This window comes from Hypanus sabinus, chromosome 3 (assembly GCF_030144855.1).
Source record: "Hypanus sabinus isolate sHypSab1 chromosome 3, sHypSab1.hap1, whole genome shotgun sequence".
Lineage (NCBI taxonomy): Eukaryota > Metazoa > Chordata > Chondrichthyes > Myliobatiformes > Dasyatidae > Hypanus > Hypanus sabinus.
In genome coordinates, this window is record NC_082708.1 from 4,115,761 (window position 1) to 4,142,490 (window position 26,730).

General features: G+C 46.0%; 1 protein-coding gene across 6 annotated transcripts in view; it reads left to right on the forward strand.

Annotated features, from left to right (window-relative positions):
* Positions 1–26,730, forward strand: part of fhip1b (FHF complex subunit HOOK interacting protein 1B) — a 115,678-nt gene that overhangs the window by 39,799 nt on the left and 49,149 nt on the right. For 3 of the 6 annotated variants that reach the window (XM_059963559.1, XM_059963560.1, XM_059963561.1), the window contains exons 2-4: positions 10,337–10,685; positions 16,495–17,094; positions 17,403–17,561. In XM_059963559.1, the coding sequence (XP_059819542.1) occupies positions 10,557–10,685; positions 16,495–17,094; positions 17,403–17,561 (888 nt within the window). In that variant the 5' untranslated portion in view covers positions 10,337–10,556. The other 3 variants (XM_059963557.1, XM_059963558.1, XM_059963562.1) reach the window with 2 other exon arrangements.

Below are 26,730 nucleotides of genomic sequence, written 5' to 3' on the forward strand. Positions count from 1 at the left end.
CCCCCCCCCCCCCCCCATTCCTGATGAAGGGTCTCGGCCCGAAACGTTGGCTACTCTTTTCTCACAGATGCTGCCTGACCTGCTGAGTTCTTCCAGCGTTGTGTACGTATTCTTCAAAAATTAGTAAAGTGTCTGTCTACTCTATCTATGCCTTTTATAATTGTATAAACCTCTATCAGATCTCCCCTAAGCTTCCGACTCTCTCAGGAGAACAACATGAGATTTTCCAATCTCACTTTATAGCCTGTGACCTCTAATCCAGGGAGCATTTGGGTAGACATCCTCTCTGAAGCTTCAATTTCTTTCCTATAACGGGGTGACCAGAATTGTATGCAATACTCCCGATGCGGCCGAACTAAAGTAAGATAGGGGCAGGAAAGGTGAGACTAGAACTAAGGGACATAACCTCAAGATTCGGGGGAGTAGATTTAGGATGAAGATAAGGAGGAACTGCTTTTCCCAGAGAGTGGTGAATCTGTGGAATTCTCTGCCCAATGAAGTAGTGGAGGCTCCCTCAGTAACTAGATTTAAGACCAGGTTGGACAGATTTTTGCAAAGTAGAGGAATTAAGGGTTATGGGTGTAGCATCTGTGCCCCCAATTTACCCTTGTTTGCCTAGGGTGAACCACTGTCACCCTGCCAATAGTGCGATATTTCGGTGTAAGTATGGTGTAGTGCCCCCCCAGTACACACTCACAACACAAATACCAGACAATACACCAAAGGCGAGTAAATAATTACAACTTTATAGTTATTTCTTAGTGATGGGTTAGTAGAAACAGGTAACCTAAAGGCGCCAAATCAGTAAGTTTATCAGTCTGTGCACATAATATTCTAATGCGTTGGAGCTCACGCCTCCCGTTCCATCCACAATGACCTTCCGAGCCTTCGGCCACCGTCCGAACCACCGACATCCAGTATCCGTCGCCCTGGAACCGCTGTCCGCTCCTCACACGTCTGTCCTCCTCGCTCGCCTCCCGAAAAAGACCGCGAACTCCCGCTCAGCTCACACATACAAGATAGCATAACAATTCTCCATTGGTTAGTTCCCCCCTTATCTGCAGTTATAACCCAAACATTCCAGACACAGAAACCCATTACAGCATTAAATAACATTACAGAGAAGATATTTCTTTATAACAATACAGTTTGTTAGCCTGAACAGTTAACACCACAGTTAATGGTACTGAGAGCCCTACATGGGGGAAAAGGCAGGTAGGTGGAGATGAGTTCACAGACAGATTGGCCATGATCTTCTTGAATGGCAGAGCAGGCTTGAAGGCCAGATGCTCCTATTTCTTATGTTCTTATGTTTATAAAGCTGCAACAGAAATTCCTGACTTTTGAACTCAATGCCTTGACTAAAGGCAAGTATGTCATATCCCTTCTTAACCAACCTATCAACCTCTGTAGCCACTTTCAGGGAGCTATGAACTTAGATCCTAAGATCCCTCTGCTCATCAACATTGTTAAGGGTCTTGCACTTGACAGTGTATTAACTCTTTACATTTGACCTACCAAGGTGCAACATTTCACATTTGGCCGTGATAAGCTCCATCTGCCATTTCATCACTCATATTTATAACTGGTCTATATCCCACTGTATTCTTTGCCAGTCTTCTTCACTATTCACATCACCAATCTTCATATCTTCTGTAAACTTACCAACCCATCCATTTTTGTTTTCATCCAAGTCATTTTTATACATCACAAACAGAAGAGGTTCCAGTACAGGTCCCTGTGGAACTCCACTAACCACAGGTCTCCAGTTAGAATAAGTCCTTTTGACCACTACCCACAGTCTATGGGCAAGCCAATTTTTAAACACTCTCCACACATCATTAGCAGACTTGCCTAAAAACTGCTGTTCCCAATACTCAGCAGTCTAGGGCTCAGGCAGCCAAGGACTCAGCAGGCAGTGATGATGGGACCATTAAACTTGGAGGTTAGGAGAAGGCCAAAATTGGGATAAGCTGGAGAACCTGCAATTTGCAGGGTAGGAGGAGGTTAGAGGGATTAGGAAGGCTGAGAGGCATGGAGTGATTTGAAATCTCATTATTACCAAATGGGGAACACACATAAAATACTGAACTGTCAACGATATGAGCTGAGACCCTTCTTCAGGACTGGCTGAATATCAGTTTATTCCCTTCCAAAACTTCAGAATTGAGTTTAATATCATCGGCATGTGTCATGAAATTTGTTGTTTTACAGTAGCAGTACATTACAATATATAATTAAAATACTATAGATTACAGTAAGAAATATATATAGAAAATTAAATTAAGTAGCTCAAAAAGAGAGCAAAAAAGTGAGGTAATGGCCATGGGTTCATTGTCCAATCAGAAATCCATAGAACCTGCTGGAAGTACTGAGCTGCTTCCTGAGCGATGTTGTGTATATTTCTCAAGATTTCCACATTTGCACAATCTCCTGTGTTTATTACCAAATAGGGTGTGAGATTGGGCAGTGAACTTAAAGGGAAATGGGGATGTAATCCTGAAGCTTTATAAGGCATTTGTCAGACCACACTCGGAGTATTGTGGGCAGTTTTGGGCCCCTTGTCTAAGAAAGGATGTGCTGGCATTGGGGAGGATCCAGAGGAGGTTCACGAGAATGATTCTGGGATTGAAAGGGTTAACACATGAGGAGTGTTTGATGGCTCTGGGCCTGTATTTACTGGAGTTTAGAAGAATGGGGTGGGGGGGGGAATCTCATTGAAACCTATTGAATATTGAAAGCCCAAGACTAAATGGATGTGAAGAGGATGTTTCCTAGAGTGGCAGTGGGGGGTGGGGGGGGGGGGGTTAGGACCAGAGGGCTCAGTCTCAGAGTAGAAGAATGTCCCTTTAGAACAGAGATGAGGAGAAATTTCTTTCGCCAGATGGTGGTGAATCTGTGGAATTTATTGCCACAGACGGCTGTGGAGGCCAAGTCATTGGGTATTTTTAAACCAGAGGTTGATAGGTTCTTGATAAGTCAGGGCATCAAAGGTTACGGGGGAGAAGGCTGGAGAATGGGGTTTGAGAGAGATAATCAATCAGCCATGATCGAATTGTGGAGCAGACTTAATGGGCCAAATGGTCTCATTTTGCTCCTATGTCTTATGGTCTCATGGGAGTGGGAATTGGTACTGGAGTTTGGATGAGATGCAGGGAAACGTAGGCATGGAAGACTTCCAGAAGCAGAGAATTTGGTGGACAGAAAGGTTCCATGTTCGGGAGAGGAGAAGAGGTACTCATGGACTGGATCTGCTACCATGACTATCAGAGGAGAGCACAGGAGGGGAGGTGGGGACTGGATTCAGTCTTCCTGATGCCCCACTGCAGAACATTCCACGCATGCATGGAACATGGACTCCTACGGGTCACAGGGATGGCAGGCAGCCCTGGAATCCAGGAAGTGGTTTCAAGATTTGCGGCATAGCACTACTGTATGCCTTACTCTGCAATGCACATCGTCAGTGTAGATGGCATCCTGCACAGAGAGGCCTCCGATGGGTCCGCTGGCAAGTCCAATCACCTGACTATACATGTATACAACCAAATGAAACAGCGTTCTCTGGACCCACAAAACATATATCACACACAACACATAAAACAAAATATTACCATAAATAAGTTAAAATATAATTCAAAATAGATGCAGTGTGCAGCAGAGGTAAACAATAAACAGCTTGCTGTCCTAGTGACAAGGTGGCAGGGTGTTCTTTAGTCTCACACACTGAATGAAGCAGCTGTTACCTAGTCCTGATGCTCCTGTACCTCCTTCCTGATGGTAGTGGGTCAGAGAGATTGTGGTGATCCTCAAAAATGATTCAGGGCCTTCATATACAGCACTCCCGGCAAATGTTACAAACGGGGAAGGAAGGCACCAGCCAGCCTCTCGGTGCTTTTCACTATCCTCCGGGTACTCATGGCCTGATGCCTTGCATCTTCCATACCACACAATGATGCAGGACACTCTGTCGTCAAGCGGCAGAGTGAGCTGGGACGGTACAGTAGATGAGAGTAAGGAAGCGAGTCGTGAGCTGGAGCACTGTGGGCTGTTGTAATGAAATGATCTGTATGAATGGTTCACAAAGTTTTTCATTGTACCTTGGTACACGTGACAGGAAAGAAAGATTAGTTTTATTTGTCCCATTTGTACTGAAACATACGGTTTGAAGTTTTGTGGGGGCAGCCTGCAAGTGTCACCGCACTTCTGGCCCCCACATCGCATGCCCACAGTTTACTAACCCTCACTGGTGCCAGTCTTCAGAATGTGGGAGGAACTGGAGCATCAGCAGGAAATGCGTGGTCAAGTGGAGAACGTGCAAACTCCTTCCAGACAGCTATGAGAACTCTGGCACTGTACAGAACTGTGCTGCTGAGCCGCCCTGATAACAAACCAGCAAGCGATTTCTGAGAGTGAGCGTCTGCTGTGTGGGACCGGATTGCAGTCTGCGTCAGATGAGCCATTCTGTCCAAGCAGGGGGCAGGATCACCCCACGGCAGCTTCTGTGACTGGACGGCCAAAAGCTTTGGCCATGAACCGGGCAGCAGGGAGCTCGTTCCTCTGCATTTCAGGCTGTTCCTTCGTCCTGCCACCTAGCAGCTCATGCACAGTGTGCAATGGGTCAGTGTGGAGGGTGTTTCACTCTGTCTCTGACTCTGGGAGTGTGTGATGGGCTGTGTGGAGGGGGTTTCACTCTGTCTCTGACTCTGGGAGTGTGCAATGGGCCAGTGTGGAGGGGGTTTCACTCTGTCTCTGACTCTGGGAGTGTGTGATGGGGCTGTGTGGTGGGAGCTTCAGTCTCTGTCTAACCCCGGGAGAGTGTGGAGGAAACTTCACTCTGTGTTTGACCGGAGGAGTGAGTGAATAGGACAGTACAAAGAGAGCTTTTTTCTCTGTCCAACCCTGGAGTGTGTGATGAGTCAGTGTAGAGGGAGATTCACTCTGTGTCTGACCCCGGGAATGTGTGATGGGACAGTGTGGAGGGAGATTCACCCTGTGTCTGACCCTGGGAGTGTGTGATGAGTCAGTGTGGAGGGAGATTCACTCTGTCTGATCCTGGGGCTGTGTGATGGGAGGTTCATTCTGTGTCTAACCCCAGAAGTGTGTTTTGGGATGATGCAGAGGGAGCTTCACTCTTTATCTGCCCGTGAGACTGTGTGATGGGAGGTAGTGGAGGGAGCTTCACTCTGTGTCTGAGCCTGGGAGTGTGTGATGGGATGGTGTGGAGGGAGATTCACTCTGTGTCTGACCCTGGGAATGTGTGATGGGACGGTGTGGAGGGAGCTTCACTCTGTGTCTGACCCTGGGAGTGTGTGATGGGACAGTGTGGAGGGAGATTCACTCTCTGTCTGACCCCGGGAGCGTGTGATGGGACGGTGTAGACAGAGTTTCACTCTGTGTCTGACCCTGGGAATGTGTGATGGGAGGGTGTGGAGGGAGCTTCACTCTGTCTGACCCCAGGGATATGTGATAGGACAGTGTGGAGGGAGCTCCAGTCTGTGTCTGAACCTGGAACCTGGTTTGATGTTGCTCTTTTAGCTTTGAGTGAAGTACTCTGTGCTGTACTAAACTATGACTCTGTTCTGGCTGTAACCTGTGTGAACTCTGTCTTGTGATCGCGCCCACCTGGTGACAGCAGTTCTGTGAGTTACTGATGTTGTGCTAGGTAATTGCAAAAATCAATTATAAAACCAGTCTCCTAATTAACCGCTGCACTTTGTAATAAATTTGCCGCGGCGCAGTGTTCCTGTCACTGAGACTGTTTTCAAGGTCATTCCATGCTGTGCCAGATGAAATCTGCACTGCCTTCTAGTACAGCAATGAGACAGGCCATTCAGACTATCATGTGCATTCTAACCCACTTGCCCATGTACACCAAACCAATTTGGATTCAGGCTGCATTTTCCGATCCTTTGCCTATTTAATTGTCTGTCTAAATGTCGTTTAATTGTATTGATACATCTGTATTCACCATCTCCTCTGGCAGCTCATTGCATAAACCAACAACACAGTATTAAAGCTTGTTTAATGTCATTTCTCCTACACAAGTGTCAACAAGATAAAGAACGCAAGAATAAAAAACACAATAAATATAAAAATATAAGATAGCTTATACTGATTGATTATATGTCCATAAAGTGACGCTAGACACAGGAGTGTCTTTATGTAAGGTGACTCTGACAGGAAATGATAAAGTAGTGGTGGTTGGGGGTGTGGAGGGGTGGGTTAGTGGGTGGAGGTGTTGATCAGCCTCACTGCTTGGGGAAAGTAACTGTTTTTGAGTCTGATAGGCCTGGTGTGGATGCTGCATGGCCTCCTCCCTGATGGGAGTGGGACAAACAGTCCATGAGCAGGGTGGCTGGGGTCTTTCATGATGTTACTGGCCCTTTTCCCACACCCTTCTGTATATATGCCCTTTGATGGTGGGTAGGCTGGTGTCAATAATCCACTTACTCTCAGATCCACTTGAAAGCTCCTTTCTCTCACTTTAAACCCATACCCTCGGTTTTATGTCTCCTCACCATGGGGAAAAATTCTGGCTGTCTTCTATCTATGCCTCTTAACACCTCTATCAGGTCAGCTGTCAGGGGACACAGCACAATAAAACTACTAGTAGCAGCAGTAACATGCTCGGACTGAAAGGAAGAACTCATTGGGTCATTTGAAGACAATAATCATTAAAGGTAGTCACTGATGCAATTTCAGGACCTACAGCTTAGCTGTCTGTGTTGGAAGTTTGGGAAGATATTGCTTTAGAAATAAAAGAGGTTCTGCAGATGCTGAAAATCCAGAGCAATATGGACAAATTATTGGAGGAATTTAGCAGGTCATGCAGCCTCTATGGAGTGGAATAAACAGTTGACATTTCGGGCTGAGACCTTTCATCGAGACTGCACAGGAAAGGGGAAAACACCAGAATAAGAAGATGGGGGGAGGGAAAGGAGCACAATCTATAGGTGAAGCTAGATTGTTGGGAGTGGGACAAAGTGAGAAGCTGAGAGGTGATTGGAGGAAAAGCTAAAGGCCTGAAGAAGAAGGGCTCTGATAGGAGAAGAAAGTGGATCATGGAGAAAGGAAGGGAGGAAGGGCATCAGGGGAGGCAACAGGTAGGTGAGGACAAGAGTTAAAAGGCTGGAGTGGAGAATTGAAGAAGAAGGAAAGGGGAGGGAAAAAAATAACCAGAAGGTGAACAAATCGATGTTCATATCATCAAGCTGCATGTTTTAGAAATGCTTCACCTTGCTACATGTCATTTTGGATTTCTCTCTACACACATCAAGATGATCAGAATCGGGTTTATTACATCACATGAGCATAGAACATGAACTTTTGTGTTTGCAGCAGCAGTCCAATGCAAAGCCATAAAATTACTGTAATTGCAAAATAAGTAAACAGCTCTAACTAAGACATTACAACGTGTTGTTCATGGACTATTCAGAGATCTGATGGCAGGGGGAAGAAGTTGATCCTAAAACACTGAGTGTGGGTCTTCAGACTCCTGCACCTCCTTCTTGATGTTAGTAACGAGAAGAGGACATGTCTTGGCTGGTTGAGGGTCTTTTGTGATGGATACCACCTTCTTGAGGCCCTCAAGTTGAAGCCTCCTGCCTTTCACACTCTAGAACATAGAACAGTACAGCAAACTACAGGCCCTTCGGCCCACGATGTTATGCCAACCTTTTATACTACTCTAAGATCAGTCTAACCCGTCCCTGCCACAAAGCCCTCTATTTTTCTATCATCCATGTGCCTATATGTGTCTGTCTCAGAGTCTTTTAACTGTTCCTAACGTCTCTGCTTCTGCCACTGTCCCTGGCAGTGTGTTCCACACATCCACACTCACTGTGTAAAAAGATCCTACCTTGGACACTCTTTATATTTTCTAACAATCACCTTAAAATCATGCCCTCTGGTGTTAGCCACCCCATTCCCCACACTCCAATGACAGCCCCTTTGCTTAAACTGAACTTCTTCTTATTGGTCCTTAATATGCACAATCCGATGTCTGCTCCGGACTGTGGTGCACAAAATGTGCTGTCTGCATCTTTCAAACTCCTTCTCCCCTATGCAATCCAGTGTCTCCTCGGGACGGTGGCACAAACAATATTAAATTAGTACTCTTTTTGCGAGGACTGGAATTCAAAAGCAAGGGTGTGATACTGAGTCTTCATAGAGCACTGGTTAAACTGCACTTGGACTGTGTGAGCAATTTTGGGCCCCTTAAGAGGAGATGTGCTGCTTTGGAGAGGGCAGTGAGGAGGTTCATGAAAATTATCTTTGGAATGAAAGGGTTAATATGAAGAGCATTTGATGGCTCTGAACCTGTACCTGCTGAAGTTTTAGAAGAATGAGAGGGGATCTCATAGAAGCCTATCAAATACTGAAAGGCCTAGACAGAGTGGATGTGGAGAGGATGTGTCCTATAGTGGGGGAGTTGAGGACCAGAGGGCACAGCCTCAAAATAGAGGGGTGTCTATTTAAAACACAGATGAGGAAGGATTTCTTCAGCCAGAGAGAGGGTGGTGAATCTGTGGAATTCATTGCCACAGACGGCTGTGGAAGCCAAGTCATTGAGTATATTTAAAGTGGAGGTTGATAGGATCTTGATTAATCAGCATGTCAAAGGATACAGGGAGAAGTCAGGAGAATGGGGTTAAGAGGAATAATGGATCAGCCACGAAGAAGTAGCAGAGCAGACTATATATATATACACACGTACAACTTATAAATGCATAATAATATGTATGTGTGTGTGAATTGTATCTATATATTTGTAATTTGTATTTTTGAATTATGTATTGCACTGTACTGTTGCTTGCAAACAGCAGATTCACAACATATGCCCGTGATACTAAACCCATCGTCCCAGTCTGCATCTATTCAGGGATTCCTGTCACAAAGCCTACCATTTCTCCGCACCATTCTTCAGTATAAATGTGTCATCTATTGTGAACAGATGTGGTCGCATGTTACACACCAGCACACACCTTGGCTGGAGAGGAATCTGTTCTCTTGTAGGGTCTGACTCCAGCAGAGAGCCACAAAGCCTTTTACCTCCCTTTCTAGAGAAAATACAATGGCATTCAGGAAATTCTCAGGCTCCGCTGGGACTCATTCTTTGGAAGTGTTGGTGGGAGGAGGTTATCTCGTGTGTGTGGGATTCCCTCTGGGAGGGTGTGCTGGACACACTGTCGACAGGGAGGGTGTTAAATGGTGCTCGGGAAGGAGAGTGCGGATGGGAGAGGGAATGCAGCTCTGGAAAAGAATGACGTGTGCGTGGTGATTAATACAATCGCTTGTCGCCCCATTCAGAATACCTGGCAGTGGGGCTGCAGTTCTCTGCTCACGGGGGCACTCACTGCCGTGGACGGGCTTGCCGGGGGAGACGCGTTTTCTTCCAGGAAGCAGCACGGCTGCTGAGAGCCGGCGTCAGGCCCGTCACAGTGACATAACGGTGCTGTGAATGAAATCCGGCCTCCTTGCACTGACACCGCGGGCCTGTACCTACCGTGAGGCGTGAGCTGTGTCCGCTGGGATGGGGGAGGGTGTCTGAGAATGGATGTGGATGCTGTGTAAGTGTCCTCAGTCTGCTTGTGCTAATGGGTGTGGGGAGGCAGACGTGTTACTTCATGGCTGGTGATGTGTGTGTGTGTAAAAGGGTGATTGGTTGTGTGTTAAAGAGTGAGGGTGTTGTGTGTGTGTCTGCAAGCATGCAGGCACAAGATCACAGGTTCCCAGGGAGAGTGTCAGTATGTAAAGGGGCCCTGGGAGTTTGTCAGCATTAACAGGGGGTCTTGGGGAATCTGTCATTACTCATAGGGGTCCCGGGGAGTGTGTCGTTACTTATAGGGGGTCCCGGGGAGTGTGTCGTTACTTATAGGGGGTCCCGGGGAGTGTGTCGTTACTTATAGTGGGTTCTGGGGAGTGTGTTGCTATATACAGGGGCCCTGGGAGTGTGTCGTTATTTATAGGGGGTTTTGGGGAGGGGGGATTGTGTCATTATTTAAGGAGGGTGCACAAAATGTGTTCGTATTTACAGGAACTTCTGGGGATGTGTCAGTGTTTACAGAGATTAACCAGATATGTCAGGGTTCACAGCGGGATGCCGGTGTGTCAGTATTTACGGTACCTGGGTCCACAAGAAATTGCCATGTTTACAGGGTTTTATGACTGAATTGGATAATCATTTCATTTTAAAATGTTCTCAGTGTGTATCCCTATGGCCCTGACTGTCCTGTTGTGCATTTATAAAGGTTTACATTTGTTAAAACTCTTCTGGTGGTGGGCACGTCTGTCCTGTCTCCCTACCGGTGAATTAACCCTGCCCTCTCTGTTCCAGTGTGATGTGACTGAGGGGAGATGGAGGGGAGGCACCTACAAACGGGATGATCCAGAAGGAATCTGACCGGATAGACAAAGACACGCCTGAGTGGAGTTAACCCTTCACTTCCCCCTGAACCCACCATCCCCAACCATCCCCCCACCCACATTTCACACCCACCCCGCCCCCACCCCAGTCTCTCCCACCCAGTATCCAGTCTGCGGAGCGTGTGGAAAGAATGAGCTGGCTGAGTAAGTTGAACCCCAAGAGCAGCGGGAACAGGGCGACCCGTTCCACAAGACAGCAGAGCCCGGTTACTGCCGACCCTGAGACCTGCTTCATGGTGTTTAGAAATCACTGGGCCCAGGTAAGAAATGGATGTGGAGAAGATGTTTCCAAAAGTGGCCGAGTCTTGGATCAGAGGGTACTGCCTCAGGTGTACAGGTGTTTAGAGAAGAGATGAGGAGGAATTTCTTTAGCCAGAGGGTGGTACATCTGTGGAATCTGTTGCCACAGATGTCAATGGAGGCCAAGTCATTGTGTATATTTAAAGTGATGATTGATAGGTTCAAGATTAGTCGGGGCATCAACGGCTATGGAGAGAAGACAGGAGAATGGGGTTGAGGGGGAAGATGGTGGAATGGTTGAGTCAATTGTACTCTCCCAGTCCACTTCTGTGGCCTCTCAGTTGTGCGAGACATTGGTGAGACCCCACATGGAGTAGTGTGTATGGTCTTGGTCATGCTCTTACAGAAAATATCTCATTAGATCGCACCAGTTTGTATGTTCATGTGGGGGTTTCCTCCAGGCACTCTGAATTCCTCCCACATTCCAAAGACCTACTGGTTAGCAGGTTCATTGACCGCATGGGTGTAGATGAGTGACTTGGCTGGCAGGCCATGTGAACATGAGCTAATCTCAAAATAAATCAAATAAATGAGGCTGGCAGGAGGGCAAAAATTCACCAGCATATTGCTGGGACTCAATGGCCTGAATTACGGAGAGAGGTTACGCAGCCTGGGATTTTATTCTTTGCCTTGTAGGAGACTGAGGGGTGCATAGAGCCATGTGCACATTGTTTTTCCCAGGGAAAGGAAATCAAAAGTGATATGGTCATAAAGTTGTTGGTCATAAACTAAACCTTTGTCCTTAATAAATTAAAGTATTGAGTGCAGCAGTTATGATGTCGTGTTGATGCTGTTAAAACATTGGTGAGGCCTAATTTAGAGTATGGTTTGCAGTACCTACTGAAAGGCTATCACTAAGATTGAAAGAGTACAGAGAAAATTTACAAAGTAGCTCTTCGAGTTATACAAAAAGGTTGAATAGGTTAGGACTTTATTCCCTGGAGCATAGGAGAATGAGGGGAGGTTTGATAGAAGTGTACAAAATTATGAGGGGTATAGAAGTAAATGCAAGCAGGCTTCTCCACTGAGGCTGGGTGAGACTACAACTAGAGGTCATGGGTTAAGGGTAAAGGGTGAAATGTTAAAGGGAAACAAGAGGAGGTACTTAAGTCACGGAGTGGGAGAGTATGGAACGAGCTGCCAGTGGAAGTGGGGGATGCAATTTCAATTCCAACATTTGAGAAATTTGAATAGGCTCATGGACAGGAGAGGTGATGACCCTGGTGTAGGTTGATGGCTCAGGCTGGATGAGTCAAGGGCCTGCTTCTGTGCTGTAGTGTTCTTTGACTCTAATGAAATATTGTGTTCAGTTCTGGTCACATTATAGGAAGGATGTGGAAGCTTTAGAGAGGGTGCAGAAGAGATTTACCAGGATGCTGCCTGAATTGGCAAGCATATCTTATGAGGAGATACTGAGCGAGCTTGAGCTTTTCTCTTTGGAGTGAAGGAGGATGAAAGGTGATTTGATAAAAGGCATTTGGACAGTCAGAGACTTCTCCCTAGGATGGAAATGCCTAATGTGATGGGGCATAATTGTAATGTGATTGGAGGAAAATATAGGACAGATATCAGAGGTAAGTTTTTTACACAGAGAGTGGTGGATGTGTGTTATGTGCAGCCAGGGGTGATGGTAGGGACAGATATATTAGGAACATTTAAGAGACTCTTAGGTAGACACGTGAATGATAGGAAAATGGGGGGCTATTTAGGGGCGGAAGGTTAGATGGGTCTTAGAGTAGGTTAAAGGGTCGGCACAACATGTTGGGCTGAAGCAGCCGTATTATGTTGTAATGTTCCATGTTCTTTGTTGTACGTCTTAAAAACTAGAGGGCATCAGGTATGGGTCAAGATGGAAAGGTTTAAAAGGAACCTGAGGGTGGTGAGGAAGTGAAATAAACTGCCAGAGGATGTGATTAAGGTAGGTACGTACAGTAAAAGACACCATGAATGCATTGTAGAACAGAGAGATGTAGGGTTTAAGTACTTAGTTCTCTAATAATAGGAACACTGGGAGAGAAGGTGGGAGAATGTGTACAGCAAGCCTGCCTTTATCAGCTGAGGTACTGAATGTAGGAGTTTACGATGTCCTGTTACTGTTGGCTAAATCTGTAAGGATTTTTTGGTTTGATGTTGAACATTCTGTTATTTGCTTGCTTTTTGTCATTTGCGCAATTTGTTTTTTTTTCATGCTTTGATGTTTTCTTTCAACCGGTGTATCTGTCTTTTGTGGCTGCCAGCCGGAAGACCAATCTCAGAGTTGTATTCTGTATACGTACTTTGATAATAAATGTACTTTGAAGCTTTGGAAAATATCGCTGGGCAGGGAGTACTACACACTTTCCAGATTACCGTACTATGGAAAAGGTGTGTAAACGCGAGAGAGTGCGTGAAAGTGTTTTGCCTGGTCCTGAGGGCTTGAGTCATAATGACCAAATAGACTATATCTATTTACCCCAGAGTTAAGAGGCCAAGGGGTCAACTTAGAGGTTTATAAATTTATAAAGGGCATAGATAGGATAGATACCCTTTGTCCCCAGGGTAAGGGCATCGAAAACTAGAGGGCACAGCTTTAAGATGAGAGGGAAGAGATTTTGAAGGGCCGGTTTTTCACACACAAGGTGGTGGGTACATGGAACGAGCTGCCAGAGGAGTTGGGAGAGTAGGTTCCAAACCAATCAAATGAGATTAACTTAGAGAGGCAAATACATTAAAAATACAAAAGATTTAAATACAAAAGATAGGAGATCATTCAAATAGAGGTTAGGGCACGGTAGCGGGCAGGCTGCAGGATGGTGAGCCAGGCGATGTTTGGCTCCATTTTGCCAATTAAAGGGACGAGGGAGATTGAAGTGCAGAGAGTGAGTTCTGGCTACTTACCTTTCGATCGGTTGCTCTGTACCGGAGAGGGGAGAGCGTGCCACTGCACCAGAGAGTGTTGCCCGGGGTTCTTCTGCAGGTTGGATGTGTACTTTAGACTAGTGACTCTTTTGTTCAGCCTTATAGTTTTAATAGTCTTTGTTTATTCACCCTATCTCTTGGTTTTTTTGTGTGGGAGGAGGGATTTGGGGGTTGATGTGCCTGATCCGTTTTGTTTGGTTTTTGTGTGGGAGGAGGGATTTGGGGGTTGATGTGCCTGATCCGTTTTGTTTGGTTTTTGTGTGGGAGGAGGGATTTGGGGGTTGATGTGTCTGATCCGTTTTGTTTGGTTTTTGTGTGGGAGGAGGGATTTGGGGGTTGATGTGCCTGATCCGTTTTGTTTGGTTTTTGTGTGGGAGGAGGGATTTGGGGGTTGATGTGTCTGATCCGTTTTGTTTGGTTTTTGTGTGGGAGGAGGGATTTGGGGGTTGATGTGCCTGATCCGTTTTGTTTGGTTTTTGTGTGGGAGGAGGGATTTGGGGGTTGATGTGTCTGATCTGTTTTGTTTGGTTTTTGTGTGGGAGGAGGGATTTGGGGGTTGATGTGCCTGATCCGTTTTGTTTGGTTTTTGTGTGGGAGGAGGGATTTGGGGGTTGATGTGCCTGATCTGTTTTGTTTGGTTTTTGTGTGGGAGGAGGGATTTGGGGGTTGATGTTCCATTTTCGTTCTTTTTTTTGCACAGGGGTATTTTGGGTATTGATGATCGTGCTGCCTTTCTTTCTTGGTTTCATGGCTACAGAAAGAGCTAAAGAATTTGAGAATTGTTTACTTTAATAATGAATGAACCCTTGAACTTTTGAATCTCAGTATACAGACCATCCTTGGAAGAAGTGCAGAGCAGACTTACCAGTTTATCTCACGGCTGAATGGCTAAGAAAGCTCAAACCATGTGCATGTTCTCTGGAGGTTTGAGAGGTGTTTCAATGCACAACACGGATAGCCTTGTCTGTCCATTAGAGATGACCCTGTCTGTAGAGTTTTGAGAGGAGTTCTAATATTTAGCATGGATGTTTTTATCTGTGGGGAGGTGTTCCAATGGGCAGCACAGATGACCATGTCTGTCAAAGTTTGGGAGGTGTTCCAGTGGAGAGCACAGATGACCATGTCTGTGGAGGTTTAAGAGGAGTAATAACAAACCGCACATACATCCTTGTCTGTGGAATTTTCAGAGATGGTCTAATGGACAGCATGAATGACCTTTGCTGTGGAGGTTTGAAAGGTGTTCTAATAGATAGTGGGTTGACCTTGACTGTGGAGGTTTGAGAGGTGTTCTAATAGATAGTGGGTTGACCTTGACTGTGGAGGTTTGAGAGGTGTTCTAATAGATAGTGGGTTGACCTTGACTGTGGAGGTTTGAGAGGTGTTCTAATAGATAGTGGGATGACCTTGACTGTGGAGGTTTGAGAGGTGTTCTAATAGATAGTGGGTTGACCTTGACTGTGGAGGTTTGAGAGGTGTTCTAATAGATAGTGGGTTGACCTTGACTGTGGAGGTTTGAGAGGTGTTCTAATAGATAGTGGGTTGACCTTGACTGTGGAGGTTTGAGAGGTGTTCCAATGGACAGCACGAATTCTCTGTGGAGCATTGAGAGGTGTTTCAGTCGGCAACAATCATGCACTTGTCTGGAGGTTTGAGAGTTATGACAATATGATTAACTCTGTCTGTGGAGGTTTGAGATGTGTTCTGATGGACAGAACAGATGACAACGTCTATGAAGTTTTGAGAGGTGTTCTAATAAGCAGTCCAGATGACCCTGTCTGTGGAGGTTTGAGATGCTTGTGCCCATGATGGAGGTGACTGAGTTTACACATTCTGCAGCTGTTCTGCCCCCATACCAAGCAGGCAGTGATGAAACCAGTTAGAATGCTCCTTACAATACATCTGTAGAAATTTGCACATACCAAGTCTCCACAAACTCCCAATGGTATAGTTGCTGTGCCTTCTTTGTAATTGCATCAATATGTTGGACCCAGGATAGATCCTCAGAGATGTTGACTCCCAGGAACTTACAGCTGTTCACCCTTCCCAGTGGTACCATGAGACCTGATGGACTGATCTCACCCGGACTACTGCAAGGGCAGGTAGAATTAGTAGTGACCCCTGCTACGGCTGTGGTGCCCAGTCAGTTACGGAGTTCCCACTTTGGGGGGTGGGGGGGCGTGTAGGCAGGGAGGGGCTCATCTGTAAACATCTCCCCCCACCCCGGAGGGCAACGTTGACCCACAGCTTTGTCTGCAGCCTGGGCTCAGCTTAAATTTCAAGGAGAAGCATTTCCATAGAGAGGGAAGCTGGGGGTTTTGGGGTGAAAGTGCTCACCAGATGGGAGCTGTTGACTGGATGCCAGACTCTCTCCCTCTTACCCCTTCTGAAACCCCACCACAGATCCTCCACCCTTTAGGTTTCCCCACCTTCTCCACTCCTCCTCTCTCCCTCTCTTTGTGCTCCCTCTCCCTTTGTCACTCTCCTCTCCCCTCTCCCCAGTTCTACAATCCCTTTCATCTCGCACTGCCCTACCTCCCCCTCTTTTCCCTCGTTCTCCACATCTCTCTCCTCTACCCCTTCTCTCCTCTCTTTCTTCACCCAACCCTCACTCTCTCTTCCCCCTCTCTTATTTCCCCGTCTTTTCTACCTCTTGCCCGCTCTCACCTCCCACTCTCCCGTTTCCTCCCGTATCTCACCCCTTACCTTTCACTCTCCCCTCCATCTCTTTCCTCTACCTTTCAGTACCTCTTTCCCTGTCTTCCTCCATCTCCCATTTCCTCTTCCCTCTCTCCCCTCCCTCCCCATCCCTCTCCTTCTAACCCTTCCTCTCTCCACCTTATCCAACTGACGTGCCACCGTTTGGTGTTACAGGTGAGCCGTATCTTGGAACAGCGGGACCCACGGATGGCGGATGAGGTGAGCGCCGTGCGCAACCACACTGACCAGATGGTGTACCTGCTGGCGGAGGAAAGGGTGCCCGAGGGGAGAGGAATGGGGCCCATCCTTGAGCTGGTGATTCTCGAGGATGTGCTGGACCGGCTGCTGTGCTGGACTCTGCATCGGCAACCTGATGACAGCGACAAGATCGAGCAGCTTAAACTGTTTGACCTGCTGGTCAGCCAGTCACAGCAGCCCCTCCTACGGCACAAGCCCATCCTCCATGCCCTGATGAGGCTGCTGGGGGCATGCACCGAGCCACGCTCTCCATCTCTGGAAAACAGCCTTGTGCTCCTCCTCAATCAGGTGTGTGTGTCGCTCTCCAAGGAGCCTTCCGTCCTCGAGCTCTTCGTCCACACTGAGGCTAGCCAGCGCCCCGCCAACCTCCTCATCTTCTCCATCCTCGTGCCATTCATCCATCGCGAGGGCCTAATCGGGCAGCAGGCGCGTGACGCGCTGCTCCTCATCATGGGAATGTCCGCCGGCAGCAACACCGTGGGCAGCTACATCGCCAACAACTCCTACTTCTGCCCTGTGAGTGACCAGCTTGGCCTGCTGGGAGGGGATGGAGCATGGGGACAGGGTAGGTCCGAGGGTGAGGGCGGTCAGTGGGGCAGGAATAGGAGAGAGGGAGATGAAGGGAACGATGGAGGGAGGCAAGTGAGGGGAAGGAGGGTGAGGGGAGAGGAGGGAGGTGAGGGAGGGGAAGCAGCAAGGGTGGTAGGGAAGGTTGGTGCGGGACAGAGTAAAGATGGGGAGGGGCAGTGTTTTCTTCCCATGTACCCTTCTCCCTAACCGTTTACCTCCCCCCCCCCCCCGGACCTGCTACCCTCCTCCCCCAGGTGCTTGCCACAGGGCTGAGTGCACTATACTCATCGTTGCCGCGGAAGATTGAGGTGCGGGGGGATGACTGGCACGCACTGCGCCGTGAAGACTGGGTTGGCGTTCCCTCTATTGCCATGTTCATGAACTCGCTGGAGTTCTGCAATGCTGTTATCCAGGTAGGAACTGTCAGCACCACACCATTCACTCACTGCCACGCCAAATCAACGTCATGATTAGCAGAATGCTTTACTGCACCAGCATCCCGGGTTCCGTTTCTGCCGGTCTCTGTAAGGAGTTTGTACATTCTCCCCTTGACTGTGAGCATTTCCTCTCAACTCGCTCGTTCCAAAGACATACGGGTTAGGGTTAATGAGTTGTGACACTGGAAGTATGGTGATACTTGCAATCTGCTCCCAGCACATTGTCGGACTGTGCTGGTCATTGACACAAACGACTCATTTCACGGTGTGTTTCAATTCAATTAACATGTAACAACTTCATTCACAAGGTGATGGTTTCATCAGTAACATAAGGGATCTAAAAATAGGCTCTACAGAGAGTTCATACGCTCAGTGGCCACTTTATTGGGTAGACCTGTACACCTCGTTAATGCAAATATCTAATCAGCCAGTCACGTGGCAACAATTCAGTGCATAAAGCATGCAGACATGGTCGTGAAGTTCAGTTGCTGTTCTGACCAAGCATCAGAATGAGGAGGAAATGTGATTTAAGTGATGCTGACCACAGAATGATTATTGGTGCCAGATGGGGTGGTCTGAGTATCTCAGAAACTGCTGCTCTCCTGGGATTTCCGTGCACAACAGCCCCGAGAGATTATAGAAACAGATGTAAAAGACATCCAGTGAAATGGCAGTTGTGCGGGTGAAAAAGACTTGTTACTAAGAGAGGTCAGAGGAGAATGGCCAGACTGGTTCAAGCTGACAGGAAGGTGACAGTAATTCGAATAACCACGTGTTATAACAGTGGTGTGCAGAAGAGCATCTCTGAATGCACAGCACGTTGAACCTTGCAATGGTTGGCAGCAGAAAAGCACATCGGCCACTGAGTGTTCTTATACACAGATTACCAGATCCTCGGAGTGACTAATCCTGACATTCAGGGATATATAATGAACAACAGATCCCCAGGAATGGGTTACAGACTGGGATCTAATCCAATGGTTTGGAGAAACATAGAAACACAGAAAATCTACAGCACAATACAGGCCCTTCGGCCCACAAAGTCCCTACCTTAGAAAATACTAGGCTTACCTGTAGCCCTCTATTTTACTAAGCTCCATGTACCTATCTAAAAGCCTCTTAAAAGACCCTATCATATCCCTCTCCACTACCGTTGCTGGCAGCCCATTCCACACTCTCACCACTCTCTGAGTAAAAAACTTATCTCTGACATCTCCTCTGTACCTACTTCCCAGCACGTTAAACCTCTGTCCTCTTGTGGCAACCATTTCAGCCCTGGGAAAAAGCCTCTGACTATCCACACAATCAATGCCTCTCATCATCTTGTACACCTCTTATAAGGTCGCCTCTCATCCTCCTTCGCTCCAAGGAGAAAAGGCCGAGTTCACTCAACCTATTCTCATAAGGCATGCTCCCCAATCCAGGCAACATCCTTGTAAATTTCCTCTGCACCCTTTCTATAGTTTCCACATCCTTCCTGTAGTGAGGTGACCAGAACTGAGCACAGTACTCCAAGTGGAGTCTGACCAGGATCCTATGTAGCTGCAACATTACCTCTCAGCTCCTAAATTCAATTCCACGATCGATGAAGGCCAATACACCGTACGCCTTCTTAACCACAGAGTCAACCTGCGCAGGTACTTTGAGTGTCCTATGGATTCGGACCCCAAGATCCCTCTGATCCTCCACACTGCCAAGAGTCTTACTGTTCTGCCCTGTAGTCTTGTTTATTATATATTGTAATGCCTGCACTGTTTTGTGCACTTTACACAGTCCTGGGAGTGAAGTTTTTTTTTGTGTTTTTCTTTTTTACGTAGTTCAGTCTAGTTTTTGTACTGTGTCATGTAACACCATGGTCCTGAAAAACGTTGTCTCGTTTTTACTTTGTACTGTACCAGACTCAGGATGGGACAGATGGTAAAAAAGCAAAGACAGCATGCAGTCAGACTGTCAGGAAGGGCAGGCAGGACAAAATTACAGCCAGCAGGGTGAATATCAGTGCATTGGGGATGCAGAATCAAAAATGATAGCAAATATAGTACCCAAATGTTATATCTCAGTGCACAGAGTAACAGAAGTAAGTTGGATGATCTTGTACTATTACAGATCGTCAGGTATGATGTTGTGGCCATCACTGAATCATGGCTGAAGGATGGTTGTAGTTGGAATCTGAGTGTCTAAGGTTTCACGTTGTATCGGAGAGATAGGAAGGCAGGCAGAGGAGTGGCATGGCTCTGCTGGTAAAGAATGGCATCAAATCAGTAGAAAGATGTGACACAGGATCGGAAGATGTTGAATCCTTGTGGGTTGAGTTAAAAGGACAATAGACAATAGGTGCAGAATTAGACCATTCGGCCCTTCGAGCCTGCACTGCCATTTTGAGATCATGGCTGATCAACTACTATCAATACCCGGTTCCTGCCTTGTCCCCATATCCCTTGATTCCCCTATCCATAAGATACCTATCTAGCTCCTTCTTGAAAGCATCCAGAGAATTGGCCTCCACTGCCTTCCGAGGCAGTGCATTCCAGACCCCCACAACTCTCTGGGAGAAGAAGTTTTTCCTTAACTCTGTCCTAAATGACCTACCCCTTATTCTCATACCATGCCCAGCATCTGGAACATATTTCCTGCCTCTATCTTGTCCAATCCCTTAATAATCTTATATGTTGCAATCAGATCCCCTCTCAGTCTCCTTAATTCCAGCGTGTACAAGCCCAGTCTCTCTAACCTCTCTGCGTAAGACAGTCCAGACATCCCAGGAATTAACCTCGTGAATCTACGCTGCACTTCCTCTACAGCCAGGATGTCCTTCCTTAACCCTGGAGACCAAAACTGTACACAATACTCCAGGTGTGGTCTCACCAGGGCTCTGTACAAATGCAAGAAGATTTCCTTGCTCTTGTACTAAATTCCCTTTGTAATAAAGGCCAACATTCCATAAGCCTTCTTCACTACCTGCTGCACTTGCTCATTCACCTTCAGTGACTGATGAACAAGGACTCCTAGATCTCTTTGTATTTCTCCCTTACCTAACTCTACACCGTTCAGATAATAATCTGCCTTCCTGTTCTTACTCCCAAAGTGGATAACCTCACACTTATTCACATTAAACGTCATCTGCCAAGTATCTGCCCACTCACCCAGCCTATCCAAGTCACCCTGAATTCTCCTAACATCCTCATCACATGTCACACTGCCGCCCATCTTAGAATCATCAGCAAATTTGCTGATGTTATTTTCAATGCCTTCATCCAAATCATTGACGTAAATCATAAACAGCTGTGGTCCCAATACCGAGCCCTGTGGCACCCCACTAGTCATCACCTACCATTCTGAGAAACACCCATTCACCGCTACCCTTTGCTTTCTATCTGCCAACCAGTTTTCTATCCATGTCAATGTCTTCCCCCCGATGCCCTGAGCTTTGATTTTACCCTCCAATCTCCTATGTGGGACCTTATCAAATGCCTTCTGAAAATCGAGGTACACTACATCCACTGGATCTCCCCCGTCTAACTTCCTGGTTACATCCTCGAAAAACTCCCAACAGATTAGTCAAGCATGATTTACCCTTGGTAAATCCATGCTGGCTCGGCCCAATCCTGTCACTGCTATCTAGATATGCCGTTATTTCATCCTTAATAATGGACTCTAGCATCTTCCCCACCACCGATGTCAGGCTGACAGATCTATAGTTCTCTGTTTTCTCCCTCCCTCCTTTCTTAAAAAGTGGGATAACATTAGCCATTCTCCAATCCTCAGGAACTGATCCTGAATCTAAGGAACATTGGAAAATGATTACCAATGCATCCGCAATTTCCAGGGCCACCTCCTTTAGTACCCTAGGATGCAGACCATCTGGACCTGGGGATTTGTCGGCCTTCAGTCCCATCAGTCTTCTCATCACTGTTTCCTTCCTAATGTCAATCTGTTTCATTTCCTCTGTTACCCTATGTCCTTGGCCCATCCATACATCTGGGAGAATGCTTGTGTCTTCCTTAGTGAAAACAGATCTAAAGTACTCATTAAATTCTTCTGCCATTTCTCTGTTTCCCATAACAATTTCACCCAATTCATTCTTCAAGGGCCCAACATTGTTCTTAACTATCTTCTTTCTCTTCACATACCTAAAAAAAGCTTTTGCTATCTTCCTTTATATTCCAGGCTAGCTTGCATTCGTACCTCATTTTTTCTCCCTGTATTGTCTCTTTAGTTAAGTTCTGTTGTTCCTTAAAAGCTTCCCAATCATCTGTCCTCGCACTCACCTTAGCTCTGTCATACTTCCTTTTTTTAATGCTATGCAATCTCTGACTTCCTTTGTCAACCACTGTGTCCCCTTTCCCCCCTTTGAATCCTTCCTTCTCTGGGGGATGAACTGATTTTGCACCTTGTGCATTATTCCCAAGAATACCTGCCATTGCTGTTCCACTGTCTTTTCTGCTAGGCTATCCGTCCAGTCAACTTTGGCCAGCTCCTCCCTCAAGGCTCCATAGTTTCCCCTGTTCATCCGCAACACTGACACCTCCGAGCTGCCCTTATCCTTCTCAAATTGCAGATAAAAACATCATATTATGATCACTACCTCCTAATGGCTTCTTTACTGCAAGATCACTTATCAAATCCTGTTCATTACACAACACTAAATCCAGAATAGCCTTGTCCCTGGTCGGCTCTCATACAAGCTGTTCCAAGAATGCATCCCATAGGCACTCTACATCCTGTGGTCCAGCACCAACCTGATTCTCCCAGTTCACCTGCATGTTGAAATCCCCCATAACTACTGTGACATTACCTTTGCCACATGCCAATGTTAACTCCCTATTCAACTTGCACCCAATATCCATGCTACAGTTTGGGGGCCTGTGGACAACACCCATTAAGGTCCTTTTGCCCTTACTGTTCCTCAGTTCTATCCACACAGACTCTACTTCTCCTGATCCTATGTCCCCCCTTGCAAAGGTCTGAATCTCATTCCTCACCAACAGGGCCACCCCACCCCCTCTGCCCACATTTCTGTCCCTACGATAGCACGTATACCCTTGTACATTCATTTCCCAGGTCTGATCTCCCTGCAGCCATGTCTCCGTTATCCCAACAACTTCATAGTTACCCATTCGCACCTGAGCTTCAAGCTCATCCGCCTTATTTCTGACACTTCGTGCATTAAGATATAGAATTTTTAACCCATTTCTCATGCAGGTTGATTGGGGAAAATCAGGTTGGTAATGGATCTAAAGAGAATGAGTTTGCTGAATGCCTAAGGGATGGCTTTTTAGAGCAGTTTGTCATTGAGCCTATTCGGGAATCAGCTATACAAGATTGGGTGTTATGTAATGAACTGGAGGTGATTAGGGAGCTTAAGGTAAAAGAACCCTTAGGAGCCAGTGAACACAATATGATTGAGTTCAAATTGAAATTTGACAGGGAGACAGTAAAGTCTGACATAGCAGTATTTCAGTGGAGTAAAGGAAATTACAGTGGTATGAGAGAGGAGTTGGTCAAAGTTGATTTGATGGAGCTGCTGGCAGGGATGTCAGTAGAGCAGCAATGGTGAGAGTTTCTGGGGAAAATGAGGAAGGCACAGGATAGATATATTCCAAAAACAAAGAAATACTCAAGTGGCAGAATAGTACAACAGTGTCTGGCAAAAGAATTTAAAGCTAATGTAAAATCAAAAGAGAGGGCATAAGCAAAGCAAAAAATATTGGAAAAATAGAGGATGGGGAGGGAAACTTTTAAAAGAATCATTAGGAGTGAAAAAAGGAAACATGAAAGCAAGCTAGCAAACAATATCAAAGTGGGTAGTAAAAGCTTTTTCAAGTATATAAAAAATAAAAGCAAGGTGAGAGTGGATATAGGACTGTTAGAAAATGAGGCTGGAGAAATAGTAACTGGGGCCAAGGAGATGGCAGGTGAACTAAATAAGTATTTTGCATCAGTCTTCACTGTGGAAGACAATGTCAAAGTCAGCACGGTTTCCTTCAGGGAAAACCCATGAACATGTTGGAATTCTTTGAGGAGATTACAAGTAGGATAGATAAAGGGGATGCAGTGGATGCTATATATTTGGACTTTGACAAGGTGCCACACGTGAGACTGCTTACCAAGTTAAGAGCATGTGGTATTACAGGCAAGTACTGGCATGGTTAGAGCAGTGGTCCCCAACCACTAGGCCGCAAAGCATGTGCTATCGGGCTACAAGGAAACAATATGATTTGGCAGTATGGAGCAATATGGACACAGCATCAAGGGTTATAGGGAAAAGGCTGGTTAAAGGGACTGAGAAGGGGGGAAAGAATCAACTATGATTGAATGGCAGAGCAGACTCGATGGGCCAAATGGCCTAATTCTGCTCCTAAGTCTTCTGGTCTTATGGTCTATATTTAGAATAACAGATCTCCCGGAGTGGGTTACAGGCTGGCATCTAATCCAGGAGTTTGAGAGATTTATATATAAAATAGCAGATTCCCAGAAGTAGGTTACAGATAGGGATCAAATCCATGGATTTGGGGATATATATATTTAATAACAGATGCCCAGGAATAGGTTACAGACTGGGATCTAGTCCATGGGTTGGGAGGTTTATGTATAGAATAACAGACCCCCACAAATGGATTACAGACTGGGATATAACCCATGGGTTTAGCGATCTTCAGTGCCTATAAAAAGTATTCATCCCCCTTGGTAGTTTTCATTTTTTATTGTTTTACAACATTGAATCACAAAGGATTTAATTTGGGGCTTTTTTGACACTAATCAAGAGAAAAAAGCTCTTTTGTGTCAAAAGAGAACATCATTACAAAGTGATTTAAATTAATTAAACATATAACTTAAGTATTCAGCCCCTTGCTTCACTGCAGCAGGCCCTGGAAGGCTTGTGAAGGTAGAGGTTAAAATGAATACAGCAAATACAGGGAAACCTGGAGGAAAACCTGATGCAGTCTGCAAGAGAAATGCGACTTGGGAGAAGATTTGTTTTCCAGCGAGGCAATGACCCCAAGCGTAAAGCTACACATGAACGGCTTAAAAGCAACAAAGTTAATGTCCTGGAGTGGAGAAGTCAGAGTCCAGACCTCAATCCATTAGAGAATTTGAGACTGGACTTGAAAAGGGCTGTTCACTGACAATCCCCATGCAATCTGACACAGTTTGAGCTGTGTTGTAAAGAAGAATGGGGAAGAATTGCTGTGCCCAGGAGTGCAAAGCTGATAGAGACCTATCCACATAGACTCAAGGCTGTAATTCCTGCCTAAGGTGCATCTGCAAAATACTGACTTGAAGGGGGTGAGTAATTGAGCAATCAACTATTTTGTGTTTTATATTTGTAATTAATTTAGACCAATTTTAGAAATCTGTTTTCACTTTGACACGAAAGTTTGTTTTCTGTTGATCAGTGTCAAAAAAGACAAATTAAATCCACTGTGATTCAATGCTGTAAAACAATAAAATATGAAAACTTCCAAGGGGGGTGAATACTTTTTATAGGCACTGTAGATGGATCCCTGGGAATAGGCTTCAGGTCTAAGTAAAAGTTTTATGAGATTTACATACTCGATGTGTGTTACAGACTCAGATCTAATTAAGGAGTTTGAAGGTTTATATGTCGAGTAACAGATTCTGGGAGTGAACAGGCTGAAGTTTATTCCAGGTGTACAAGGGCATTATAGATAGAATAACAGATTCCTGCCACCAGCTGCAGGCTGGCATCTAATTGAGAGTTATGTGTTTTTATATATAGAGTAGTTACCTGTGAGCAGTGCCAGGATTGAATCAAATCGAGAAGCTCTGGAATCATCCTGGAATAATCTGTCGTTCTGAAATCCCAACTAAAAGTTTGGAGGCTTGATACATAGAGTGGGTTACAAGTTGAATACTGTAAACGGGTACCTTGGCTCTGTATTGGACAATGGAGACCAAGCCTGAGCATCATATCCCTGCTCTACATTCGAGTCCTCTCAAAGTGAGTGCTAAAATTGCATTTGCCTTCCTTGCCACCAGCTCTACCTGCAAATGAACGTTTAGGGAATCTTGTACAAGTCCCTTTGCACCACAGTTTTTAAAAAATTTTCTCCCCATTTAGAAAATAGCCTATGCCTTTATTCCTTCTACCGAAGTGCATGACCAGACACGTTGCTACACTACATTCCATCTGCTGCTTCTTTGCCCATTCTCCCAATCAATCTAAGTCCTTCTGCAGACTCCCTGCTTCCTCAACACTACCTGCCCCTCCACCTCCCTTTGTATCATCTGTAAACTTGGCCACAAAGACATCAATTCGATTATCCAGACTGATGACATATAATGTGTAAAGAAGCAGTTCCAATGCCACCCCCTATGGAACACCACTAGTCACCAGCAGCCAATCATAATAGATGCCGTTTAAACATAGAATAGAAGCATAGAAAACCTACAGCACAATACAGGCCCTTCAGCCCACAAAGTTGTGCCTGAAATGTCCTTACCTTAGAAATTACCTAGGGTTACCCATAGCCCTCTATTTTTCTAAGCTCCATGTACCTATCCAGGAGTCTCTTAAAAGACCCTGTCGTATCCACCTCCGTCACCATTACTGACAGCCCATTCCACGCACTCACCACTCTCTGCGCAAAAAAACACCCCTGACATCTGACTATCCACACGATCAATGCTTCTGATTATCTTGTACACCTCTATCAAGTCACCTGTCATCCTCCGTCGCTCCAAGGAGAAAAGGCCAAGTTTATTCTGACTCTTTGTTTCCTGCCAGTCCGCCAATCTTCTATCCATGCTAGTATCTTTCCTGTAATACCATGGGTTCTTTCCTTGTTATGCAGCGCCTTGTCAAAGACCTGAAAATCCAAATAAACAACCTCCCAGGTGCCAGGGCACAGGATGCTCAGATCCAGTGCAGAGCATTCTGAAGGGAGAGGGTGAACAGCCAGAAGTCTTGGTTCACATTGGTACCAATGACATCGGTAGAAAAAGAGAGGAGGTCCTGAAGAGAGAATTCAAGGAGTTGGATAGGAAGCTGAAAAGCAGGACCTCCAGGGTAGTAATCTCAGGATTGCTGCCTGTGCCATGTGCTAACGAGTGCAAGAATAGCATGATCAGGCATATTAATACATGGCTGAGAGACTGGTGTAGAGGACAGGGCTTCGGGTTC